This window comes from Phyllostomus hastatus, unplaced genomic scaffold, assembly GCF_019186645.2.
Source record: "Phyllostomus hastatus isolate PE091 unplaced genomic scaffold, TTU_PhHast_1.1 phas_contig_29, whole genome shotgun sequence".
Lineage (NCBI taxonomy): Eukaryota > Metazoa > Chordata > Mammalia > Chiroptera > Phyllostomidae > Phyllostomus > Phyllostomus hastatus.
Window position 1 is genome coordinate 47,387,414 of NW_025333835.1, and position 12,293 is coordinate 47,399,706.

Consider the following 12,293-nt stretch of genomic DNA (forward strand, 5'->3'; position numbering starts at 1 on the left):
TTTATATATATTTTATTTCTTTATTTTTAGAGAGGGAAGGGAGCGAGATAGAGAGAGTGAGAGAGAGAAACATCAATGTGCGGTGGCTGGGGGTTATGGCCTGCAACCCAGGAATGTACCCTGGCTGGGAATCGAACCTGGGACACTTTGGTTCGCAGCCCGCGCTCAATATTTTTAAATTTTTAAAAAAATTCTCATCATTCTCTTCACGAGAAAAAACGTTCTGTTAAGTGTGTGTGTGGTGGGGTGGACTAAACATGCTATGGCGATCATTTTGCAGCATGCACAAACACAGAATCGCCGTGCCGTGTACTTGGAGCTGGTATCATGTGTGTCCCTGTTGCCTCCATACAAGATAAGCAAGTAAACGCGTGTTCACTGGCACTGCCGATTTACACGGTGGGATGGGAGAGGGAGGAGCCAACAACCTTCTAAGCAGCTCAGTGGAAATGATCCAACCTGGATAAGGGGGGGGTGGGGGGCGGGGGGGGCTGGTGGGAACCAACCCACAGTCCCAGAGCCTGTGGGGCCGCAGCGCAGGGTCGGCCCTGCCGACGGGCTCCCGGGCGGAGAGGAGCAGGGGTGGTGCCGGGCAGGAGCAACGAGGACTTTCTGAAACTGTCCCGAATGTGGCAGAAAAACATTAACCTGCATGACAGACGCAGGAAGCTCAGCCAACGTCGGACCGGAAGGCCCGAGGACACGGACCCCTAGCACATCCTCACGAGACTGCTGGAAACCGGAGGTGGTGGGGAGATCCTGCAAGCAGCCCGAAGCTAACGACAGATGATTATTTGTAAGGGAAAACCATTCGGACGACTACAGATTTTTCTCGGAGGCCGGAAAGAAGTGGGACAGTATTTTTTAAATGCCGAACCAACTTCGTGTCCACCCGGAATTCTGTGTCCAGCCGAAAAGAAGAAAACTTGAGGAAAGGAGGTGACACACACACACTCTCACGAGGAGGAGGAGGAGGAGAGGATTCACAGCCAGCGGACGGAAGGAGGAGCAACAGGGCAGAGGTGCGGGTACAGGCAACAGGTTATGTTTCTCCTCTGAGCTCTCTGAAGTACACTGGACAGTTAGAAGCACAGGTCAGCGTGCTGTCTGATGAGGTGTGTGTACATGTGTGCACATGTGTGTGCATGGCGTAGCCTATGGGGTGTGCGGCGACGGTTTCCACGTTCCATTTGAAGTCACGACACAGTCACTCTAAGCCGGCTGTGTAAAGTTAAGGATGCACTGTAACTCCCGGAGCGACTATTTTAAAACACCAAAGACATAGACTTTAAACTCAGTAGAAAAGTTAAGATGCAAAACTAAGAAAATGTTCAAATGGTTTAAAAGGAAACATGAAAAGGCAACAGTGCAATGAAATCAGAGGAATGAACAGAGAACACAATTGAGCTAAATCCAAACATGTCAGTAATGATGCTGGATTTAAATACTCAGAACACATCACTAAAAGATTTTCAAAGTGGGTTAATGAGAAAAAGAGACCTCACAATATGCTGTCACAAGAAACCCACTTTCAAAGTGACGATAAAAGTCGGTAAAAAGTGGAAGGAAGGGAAAACATATGCCACGCAAATTCTAACAAAAACGAGGCCTCGAATGGTTGTATTGGTATCAGATGAAATAGACTTCAGAGTAAGGAAAATCACCAAGACACCAAAGGATATTAAACAACAAGAGAGTGAATTCACCAGGAAGACGTAACAATCCTAAGTGTGTGTGCACCTCCCCACACACCTTCAGAATACACTGTAGGGAGTGGAAATGGATACGAGTTAACCGAGAAGTGGAAAGTCCGCAGTGAAGGTTGGATACTTCCACACTCCATCGCAGTAACCAATGGAACAAAGAAACAGAAGCAGAGGGAGGAAACAGAACAACAGAGGACCTGGACGACCCCTCAGCCCAGTGGGGCTAGCGGACCTTTGTAGAACCGCCCACCCACGGCAGGACACGGGGGCTGCTCACCAGGGGAGACCGTGTTGTCGGTGATGAGGAGAAGAGCAATAATAGCACTAGCACATGCAAAGGGATTGGAAGCATACAATGTATGCTTCCCTGACCGTAAATTAAACTAGAAGTCAGTAATAGAATGGTATTCGGGAAGGCCCCATCTACTTAGAAGTGAAGCAACATACATCAGAATAATCCACGGAGCCACCCTGGCTGGTGTGTCCCAGTGGACTGAGCGCCCGCCTGCCACCCAGAGGGTCACCAGTTCAATTCCCAGTCAGGGCACATGCCCCGGGGTTGCGAGCCAGGTCCCCCAGTAGGGGGCGTGCGAGAGGCAACCACACATTGATGTTTTCCTCTCTCCCTCCCTTCCCCTCTCTCTAAAAATAAATAAAATCTTTAAGAAAAAAAGAAAAGCGACAGGATGCAAAGTCATAGAAAATTAAAGGCTCTATAGTCGGCATGACCGTGACCGTGTGAAGTGGTATATAAACGTGTTTATAGAAGACGTGATGCTATGTTCAAGTGACCGTTTCAGGGCACTGGGATAACACAGCGCCTGCTCCCTAAAAGCGCCGAGCCAGGGAGAAAGGGGCCCGCGGCCTGAGTTCCCGGCGGACGCGGCCGGCCACAGCCTGCTGTCTCGGGAGCCGCCACCAGAGGGAGCCTTGGTGCCGCCACGGCGAGCCTCCTGCGCTTTGCGGCCCAGCCAGGCCCCCGCAAACCACGCAGGTATTACAAGTACGGTGAATCGCCAGCGCCCGCCTGCGGGTTGGCAGGCGGGTTCCAGGAGCCTGGTCGCACCCCGTGCTGACGAAGGCGGGGGCCGCGGGGCGTGCGGCTGGGCCATCTGCTCCTACCTCGCCTAGCAACACGGCCCTGCGGCCCCTCCCGCGCCCCCTCCCGCGGTAAGCCGAGGGGTTGGTCGGGGGGTGGGGGTCCCTGCTAACTCACCTCACTCCGGGGAAGGTCCCTGAGCGAGCGTGCTGGGCTCAGAGGACGGAGCCGCCGGCCTCTTTCCCAGCTCTCCTCCTCGCGGTCCTCCCAGTCCAGCAGCTGCTGAGAGCACAGGCGGCTCCTGCCGGCCTGGTGGGTCCTGGGCCCCGCAGGGGCCTGCGGGCTGCCATCCGCCTGGCCGCGGCTTCCGAGGAGAACCATGGAGCCGGCACTGCCCCTGCCGGGGTGGCAGCGGGAGCCCGCCCGCCGGGGCTTGGGGCCCAGGGGTCTGCTGGGCGCGTCCGGGCTTGCACAGGCCAGAGAGCAGGTGGAGGCAGAGGGGACGGTGAGGGCGACCCGGCGCTGCCGGGCACCAGGGCGGGTGGGGGGCACCAGCCAGGACCTGTCGGCCAAGACCCCTGCGTGCAGGCACCGACCCCCGTTCGCGGGGCTGGCACAGGGCATGGTGGGGTCACTCTTCCTCCTGCTCTCTGCACAGACCGAACTGCCGGGCGAAGGTGGGGGTGCCCCGTGGCCCCCCTTGTCCTCTGGCCGCTCCTCGCAGCGGCCCTGAGTCCCCGGGGCAGGCGGGAGGGGCGCAGGGGGTTCTGGGCCGGGACCGGGACTCACTGCGGAGGGCCGCTGGGGGGCCCCTGCAGCCTCGCCCTTCAGAAGCGCCCGCCAGGAGCTCTGCGGCCGCCTGCTCCGCCCCTTCGGGGGGCCCCGGGGGGAGCCTGGGGACCTGTGGTCCGCGTTCTGTTTGTCCACAGCTCTGGACTCAAAGAGACTGGCGAAGGCCCTGTGGGCTGTGGCCAGCCTCGCCCACAGGCTCTTCTCCGGGGTTTGGGGCGTCGGGGCGTCGCAGCTCTCCGCGCCCAGCCCTCTGCCCCCTGGGTCCTCGGGTGTCTCCGCGGCCCCGCCTCCCACCAGCCCCGCGGCCCCCTCGCCCGGGCTGTGTGGGGCGATCTCAGCGTCCTCGAGCGCGTGCACGTGGTGCAGAGGCGTCGGCTTCCCGGGGCGCGCCCCCGGCCCGCCGTCCACAGCGGGCGGCCTCTCTGCGCCGCGCTCCCGGTCTCCCTCCGCGCCCAGGGCGCCGGCCCGCGGCTGCAGTGGCTCCGGCTCCTGGGAAGCCCGGCGGAGCGCGCAGGTCCGTGGGGACGAGGCCAGAGCATCGCCGCCCTCGGGGTCCCCGCTGCCCAGCGTGCCCGCCCACGCCCCCCCTCGTGTGTCCTCTGGCGGGGAGCTGGGCACCCGAGCAGCGGCCCCCTCGTCGGAGCTCTGTTCCTTCTCCGGCGGTTTGTCCCCCGCGGGCCCCTGGGGACTCAGCCTGCCCCCTGCCGGCCCCTGGGAGCCGGTCTCTTCTCTGCCTCGCGCAGCAGCCCCGGCCACGTGCACAGGAGTCCCCTCGTCACCCCCCGGGCTGCGGCCTGCGGGCCCCTGGGGCTCCGCCCCCCAAGTGCGTGGCGTCCCAGTCCCGGGAGGTTCCCAGGGCGCCGCTCCGACACCGCGGCGCGACCGTGGCCTTTCCCCCAGGAACTCACAGGAGCGCGTCCCCGGGAGCAGGCCCGCGCCCCTGCGGGTGGCCTGGAGCCCTCTGTGCTCCACGGCGACGATAACGAGCCCGCGCCTGCCCCGGGAAGGCGTGTCTGCCCCGGGCCCCGGCGTCCTGGCCCGGGCCAAGGTCCCGGCCGCCCCCTCTGGCCCCTGGCCACAGCCCGGGTGCCTGCCCCTGCGGGGAGACGCGGCCACCGGGGTCATTTCTGAAACACCCCGCAAGGCGTCGTCCCGGCGTTTGGGGTCCAGACCAATGGCGTCTTCTCCCTCCTGGGGACCGTGCGCGGCCCTGGATTCCAGGGTGGCCTTCGGGGCATCCGCCTGACCGCTGCCCCTGGAGCACGGGGTCCCTTCGGGCCCGCACACCTGCGACCGACCGTCGCTAGGATGCCGTGGGGCCCCGGGCACCACAGGCGGCTTGCTCTTCTCGGGGAGAACACCCTCGGGTGTGTCACCGCTGGTTTGGTTTCCTGCCTCCACGGCCACGTCCTCGAGGTGCTCCTGTTTCCCGGCAGCATCCGGGGCGGGGCTGGCGCCTGGGGGCTCCCCCGACCTGCTCCCCAGGCCGTGTCCAGACCTGCACTGGGCAGGTGGTGGCACTTCCCGAGAACCGAGGCCCCCGGACTGCGCAGCAGGGACTGGAGGGACTGGGCGGGGCCGAGAATCCCGGCCCCACTGGTCGTCCAGCCGGGGACTGTTGGAGCGTGTTGCCTGAGAGCCCCCCGCACAGCTCCCCGCGCTGGGCCCGCACCGGTCCTGCCGGCAGGAAGACCCCCTTCTCGGGGCAGGGGGCGCTGGGGACACCTGGGCGGGAGCCGGGGGCAGGGGGGACCCGGGCCTTGTAGCTCCTTCTGCTTCTGCACAGCCCTGCCCCGGCGGGTCCTCAGAGCACCGTAAGGGACACCCCGTGATGGACTGGGCCCTGGGTGGCGTCCTTGTGGGCCCAGACCCGTGCCCGGGGGGTGGCCCAGTCTCACTGCCAATGTTCTCTGGGGTGCTGCTGCAAAGCCAGGAGTGCATGAGGCCAGATGTCCCTGAAGGAGACCGGCAGGGGCCATCCCGGCAGGGCCGGGGGCCAGGCAGGGCTGCGTTCACTGCAGGGCCCCGGATGCTTCTCGTCCTCCCCCTGCCTCCCAGCGGGCCCGCGCTGCTGGGGGCCTGGGCCCCGTCGTGGGTGTGTGGCCAGCTGTGGCCCGGCCCACCGCCCTGGAGAAGTCGGGGCCAGACGCCCGCGAGGCCCAGGCAGCCCTCAGACCTGGATTTCTGGAGAGAAGTAGCAGAGGCCTCGCTGCGGGCCCAGACGGTCACCTGCGTGGCTGGCGGGAGGTGGCAGCCGCCCTGCAAGAGGTGCAGCGCCCCGGCCAGCGAAGGCCGCTGCGGGCTGGCCATGCGGCCCCGGACCTGCCCTGCCGCCTCCTCCCCGTCCGTGGTGGCGGCAAAGGCTCTGAAACCACTTTTACGAGACTCCTCCCGGAAGTCAAGGTCTCGCTCTTCCTCTGGGCCGGGCCCAGGGACACCCGTCGAACGCTGCTCCTGAGGAGGTGTGGTGGCCGGGCCATCAGGGCACCCCCAACATGCCGCTGCGTCCCCAGGGGCGCCACCTGGAGGGCGGCCGTTCCCCCCGCGGGGTCACCAGGCGGGGGCTCTGTTGGAAGCACTTCCCAAGTGGCCGGGGTCTGTGTCCGATGGTCTTTCACGCCGGTGGGGCCGCGTCTCCCAGTCATCGCCGTCTGGTCCCTGGCTCCATCCCTGTCCCTCGGGCTCTGCGGAGGAGCCAGGGGCCGCTGGTCTCCGAGCTCACCTGCCCTGGCAGGTGCGCACCTGGCTCCGGGGCCGGGAAGGGCGAGGAGAGAGGAGGCCGGGAGAAGGCCCGAGGCCGCCTGCTCACGCGCCTCCCGGGAGGAGAAGGTTCAGAGACGTCCCGTCAGCGCCCCACGTGTCCCTAGGAAAAGACAGGGGTGTGCTCAGCAGGAAGAGCTTTGTGTCCCTGACAAAGACGAGTGACAAAGCCCAACCCAGCAGCAGCGGCAGGAAAGCGGGGCGCACCGCCAAAGCAGCCCGCCTGGGGCGTCAGCCCGGCCGTCTGAGGACAAGTGTGCCGCCTGCGTCGCGGCCAGGCTCCCATCGTGCTGTGTTGTCGGCAAGAAAGAACGCGTTCCCGTCCGCGCCGGGCTCTGCCGGCGGTTGTGCAACCCGCCGGGCGCACGTCAAGGCTCTTGCACTTGGAAGTGTTTTCTGAATGAGGTTTGCTGGGGCAAAAAAAAAAAAAAAATTAGACAAGAATTCTTGAACTTGCAAACACATGTGGAGATGTTATCACTGCCCAGGACGGCTGTGAGAACAGGAAGAAAAACACACTGCAAGACCAGCGGATTCTCCTTCTCTCGTCCCTTCACCAGCCGGGTGCGCGTGAGTTTGTTTATGCGCACCCACTGACGGGGACCGTGGGGTGAGCGGGGAGGAAGAGGAGGGAGCTGCAGGTCGAGGGGTGGTGGTTGCAGGGGGGGCACGTTTGTCAGAGGCGTAGAATGGGGCACTTCCTACGGACGCAGCCTCTGCCCTGGTGTGTGAGTGACCTAGAAGAAGCATCCCTCGCACCCTTCCGGCATAAAAGTCAAATGAGCTTCAAATGCTCGACTTCGGGGGGGCCGTCGGAGAGCTGAGGTTGCAGAGCAAGCCGCCGGCCCAGAAGGTGAAGAGGGAAGGGCGCGAGCAGGGAGAGAGGAACCCAGACGCCCGAGACCAATGCCAAGTGCCCTGACGCCGGCGCAGCTGGAGCCCCCCCAGAGGAGAGAGAGAGACGAGGTCGGAAGAGACTCGGAAGCAACGAGCCCAGGACTGTCCCCAGACTGGCGGGAGACAGGCGCCTGCAGAGAGACACGCAGTTCGAAGAGGGAACTAGTGTCTCCGGCCGACCCTCCGCCTCGCGAGTGGCGACGTCCTTCGGGGGACGCGGCGGGGACCGGGGCTGGGCTCCACACACGGAATGAAGGGCGCAGACAGGGAGGGACGGGAAGCTCTGCGGCTGACGATGGGAAACCGCAGGACAGAGACAGACAGACAGACACACAGACCGGCCAGCGCCAACGAGGGGGACACCAAACACTCTCCCTTGCGGCCTCAGCCGGGCCGGAGTGCTTTCTCGCCCCACGCGCACCCGACACTGAATGCTGACATCCTGGTGTGATACGGCAATGAGAACAGTAAGAGCAATGCAGAGTAAAATGAAAGAAACTAAATAGTTTGTGTATGATTTTTATATGGAAAATAGAAAAAAAAACTAAAAAAAAAAAGCCTACAATTAGTAGGTGAGTTTAGTAAGGTGTCAGGGCGCAGTCAAGAAATGAACAAACAAAAATTGCATTTCTATATACGAAGGGCAAACAATTAGAATTTGAAATTTAAAAATAGCAAAAAATCCATCCCCATGTATAAATCTCATGAAATACATTAGACACATATTCGGGTATTTCATGCGCATGTATTTTTGGGCAGCCCTGGAGAGAGAAATCAAACGAGACCTAAATAAGTGAAGGGAATATGGTGTTTGTGAACTTAAACACTTAATATAATTACTCAGCAGTGAGTAATGCTATTACTTACTATCACAAAGAATCCGGTTCTTCCACTTATTTCTTTACCCAAATTATGTATTTATAAATAATTTCCTGAATTTTATTTATCCAACATGAATAATCATAGTGGGTTTTTTGGTAACACAAAAATAAAGGGCTTCTCTCTAAGCCCCTGCTGACATGAGTAAGTGACTGAATAAACGACAGACAGGGAGAAGGGAGAACTCTCCTTCACGGGATAGTTCCAGCCAGAAATGCGGAAGGAGCAGCAGACACGGGAGGTGACCACTGGGGCGCCCGCCGTCAGAGTGGCTTCAGGGACCGTCTGCCCACGGCCGCCAAAGTCATGCGTCCGGAGGGGTTGAAAGTGACCTCCCGTGAGAGGTTCTAACGTAGGGAAAGACCCCGAGACGTGACGCGTCTGTGGCAGTAACTGCTGTTCGCAACATTTAAAAAAGGGGGAGACTGTGCCCGACACCAGGACACGGACCGGGCAGACGCAGCCACATGAGTGTCCTCGGTGGGAACCAGACGTCCGGTGAACCGTGGATGAAACCCGTAAACGTGTGGAACGGAGAATGTCGTGTACGCTGCGATTGTAAAGCATTTTAAAAATACCAGGAAACTGAAATGAAATATGCCAGAGAAGCAATGTTTGGGGTATAGCCAAAATTGCGTCTGTTTTTCTACTTGCCACATACGGCGGCTAAATTACTTTATAATAGAAAAATGTGTGGCAACAGCTTACTTCCTTACGTCACTGGGAACTGTAGGTGGTTTCCTTAAAGGTCCCAGAGCACTTCAGCCCCAGAACAGGGGCCGCGCTCGCGGCTCCTCTGTTTCTCCCCGTGGCGCTGAATGCCGAGTCCTGGCCCGCAGGCCGCTCTCGACCAGAATTCGCCAGGGTTTCGATCCACTGACGCATTTTCAGTATTCACACCTCCAGCTGTTGCATCAAGATAAATGCCGTGTTTGTTTCTCTCCCAGCGACAGCTCTCAATGTTATTAGTGGGGAGCCGAGGCGCCCCCCCCCCCGCAACCCCATGGCCCTGCCGAAGCCGCGCCCCAGGGCCCCCCAGTCGCCGGGTCTAGGTGAGGCCCCGTGTATTGCACGCAGCGCTGCACCGTAAGTGCCCGGAGCGAAACCGAAACCCGCTCATCGCGGCGGGAGGCGGGAAGACCGCCGCTTGCGCGCGGACGAGCTCCCCTCGACAGGCAGTCCCGGAGACGCCCGCAGGGCGGCGGCGTGCCAGGGGGCGCTGCCGCAACCATGGAAACGGGCTGGCGGCTTCTGGTCACGTGATTGCACCGTGGGCCCCAGCAGCGGTGCCCCGGGGTTGTTATCAGAAGAAAATACAGCGCACGCCCACGCCGAGGTCCGAAAGCAAGTGTGCGTAACACGGAGGCGCCGGGCAGCGCGAGCTGGCCCCGGCCCCCACGCGCTCCAGGGGGGGCGCGCCCCGGCCGAGGCGAGCGGACTCGTCACACCGGACACAGCCAACCTCCGGGGCCTTCCGCAGCCCGACACCGACTGCCACGTGCCCTGTCACCTGCTTCACGTGAACCCCCCCCCCTTTTCTAATCCTCACTCAAGGATATGGTTGTCGATTTGAGAGAGAGAGAGAGAGAGAGAGAAACATCGGTCGGTTGCCTCCTGTGGGAGCCCCGACCTGGACCCGTCCCAGCCTGGGAGGCGCTCCGACCGCTGCGCGCCCGGAGGGAGGGCCGGTCCCAGGAAACCGTGGGAAGAAGGGAAACCGCAGGAAGCGGAGGCGCGGGGGTGGGGGTGGGGATGGGCCTTGTGCCGGGAACCGCAGGAGGTTGTGTGTAGTAACGGTGACGGGGCACAACTGTGCGCTCACACTCCGTGAAACTCCTGGAAAGGCACACGTGGGGGCAGGAGTCCTGCTGCGTGTCCCTCACCCCGGAGCCAAGCTCACCCTGGAGAGTCAGGCTGCCGGCTCGGGGATAACCAAGAAAAGCGGCGGAGAGGAAGCTGAGGGAGGGGAAAGGCCCTTGAACAGCCGCAGGCTCCCCAGGGCCGGGAAGGCCACTTGGGGGGCCCCAGACCGAGGGTCCCGGGGGAAGCGGCAAACCTGGACTGGATGTTATTATGTAAGGTTCTCACCAGTCTTCCCTTCATAAAAATGCTACTTTAAAAAAAAAATGAGAAAGGCAACAGATGCTTCTAACGCATCGACGGGAAGGAGGCAGGAGGATTAGGTCACCGTGGATCCCCCTCCACCCCCTCCTTGCCCTCCGCCCATCCCTCCTCCAGCTGCCCAGGGGGCTGCAGCCACCGGTCAGGCCTCGCCCTCACCCACGCCCACTTCCTGCGACCCCTTCAGGGGCCTCCTGGGTCTTCGGGGGGAAGAGACTGAAAGCCACTCCTGGGCTCGGGCTGAGCTCCAGAGGCTCAGAATTCCCCCACCGGCCCTTTGTCTGTATGAAATCTCCGCCCCGGAGGGGGCCGCCCTCCCCGACCATGTGGCCCTGGAGACACACAGAGCAGAGCAGCAGGTTGGGGAGGGCAGAGGGGAAGCAGGAGAGCGTGAACAGCAGGCGAACATCATTCCTGCAACGTCCGCTTTTCTGTCTAAGCTCCGTGAACCGCCTTTCCAGAAAACAGTCACGCCCGCGGCCAGCCGACCTGCTTGTCCACAGCCCGCGGTACGCAGACCCGGGTCCACCTACTGAAACGATGCCTACAGACCAGACGTGTTCACAGCGTGTCTGTCTGAGCCCGGCCTCAGCCCCCGTGGGCCGTGGTGGGCACGGGCCCCAGCAGGGTGGGCTGTGTCCGGAGAACAGTGACAGGTTCGTCCGGAGCTCATCACAAAGTCCTTCCGGGCCCTGGCCGGGTGGCTCAGGTGGTGGGAGCATCTCCCGCAGACTGAGAGGTCGCAGGTTCGATTCCCTGTCAGGGCCCGTGCCCAGGTTTCAGGTTTGGTCCCTGGTCGGGTGAGTACGGGAGTCAACCGATCACTGTCTGTCTGTCTCTCTCTCTCTCTCTCTCCCCACCCCCCGCACTGTGCTCTCTCTGTGCCACCCCTTCCTCTCTCTCTCAATGCAATGAAAACCTGTCCTTGGGTGAGGACTAAAGAACAGAAGACCTTCCCAGACAGAAGACCACTCTCCCCTGTCGGAAGCTCCGCGGCCCTTCCTACCTGCTGGGCCTCCGTCCCGGAACACAGGCAGCCGAGGTGTGGCTTGCTCCAGCCGAGCGTCTTCCCCGGGGGACGGAGGGCATGCCTGGGCCGGGCCGGGCCGGGCCGGGCCGGGAGGGAGGGCCCACGGAGTGTGGAAAGAGGCTCCAGGTATTTGCAGCGCCGACACGTGCTTTCCGAGGCGCGCTCCGTTGGGGCTGATTCACCGCCGGGTGGAGCCCAGCCTGCAGCTCAGGCCTCCCGCCCTCGCCCCCCCCTCGCCCCCCACCCCCTGGGCCCTGCCCTTCCTGGGCCCGAGTCTCCCCGGCCTGCTCAGGGTGCCCCGACTGTAGAGGGCAACTCAGGGAGGAAAAGGCCTCTCTCTTCGGTGATCGATCTGGTGACCTCTGCGCTGCGTCCTAACCATGTGTCCCCTCCCCCGCGGGGTCCCCGCCCCCCCCCCCACACCGGCACAGGGGCCATGGAACGAACTCTGGGTGACAGCGCGGCCCTCTCTGTCCTGGCGTCTGTGCCCCTGACGCAGACACGGTGGCCCTGCGCTGGGCCTGGGGCCATGCTGTCCTCCCCCTGGTGCACCGGGGCCCCCCCGGGGGAGCCACACACCGGGCCAGCCTGTTCCCCGTCCCCCCACCCCGTTCTCTCAAAGTGCTTTCCCGGGACAGGGGGGCTGGCCTGGAAGAGCTGCCGGCACAACCTCGTCAGCCCCTTCGTGTCCCCCCCCGCCCCCCCACCCTGGCCCAAGGCTGTCCCCAAACCGGCAGCCGGTGTGGGCCGCCACAGGGCCGCCGCCGGAGGCCAAGGCCGAGGTTGCCGCCTCCCTTCTGTGGGTCCCCAAGCAGCTTTCTTAAACCCTCCCCGAGGACGTGATTGCTGAGCTGGGAGAGAGAGAAACTTCGACCTGGGCGTCTTCGTGTTGCTCTTCTCTCCTAGCACCGGGGCGGCGCTCACTGCTGAGTGTTTTCAGTAATGATCGTTCCGACGACGTTTCCTCCCGCTCCTGCCGCACTGAGGACGCTTCACCACCAGGGGGCGCTGGACCTTGTCCAGCACTGTGTCTGCGGCAACTGAGATACTCGGGTCCCCTTCTCCCTTC

General features: G+C 62.3%; 1 protein-coding gene across 5 annotated transcripts in view; it reads right to left on the reverse strand.

Annotated features, from left to right (window-relative positions):
- The window catches only part of ARHGEF4 (Rho guanine nucleotide exchange factor 4), a 35,812-nt gene extending 24,566 nt beyond the window's left edge, over positions 1 to 11,246 (reverse strand). For 2 of the 5 annotated variants that reach the window (XM_045839057.1, XM_045839061.1), the window contains exons 1-2: positions 11,201 to 11,232; positions 2,923 to 6,707 (exon numbers count right to left, since the gene is read on the reverse strand). In XM_045839057.1, the coding sequence (XP_045695013.1) occupies positions 2,923 to 5,847 (2,925 nt within the window). In that variant the 5' untranslated portion in view covers positions 5,848 to 6,707; positions 11,201 to 11,232. Of the gene's footprint in view, positions 1 to 2,922; positions 6,708 to 8,781; positions 8,863 to 11,200 lie in introns of those variants that run through there. The other 3 variants (XM_045839059.1, XM_045839060.1, XM_045839058.1) reach the window with 3 other exon arrangements.
- Positions 11,247 to 12,293: the final 1,047 nt, after the last annotated feature.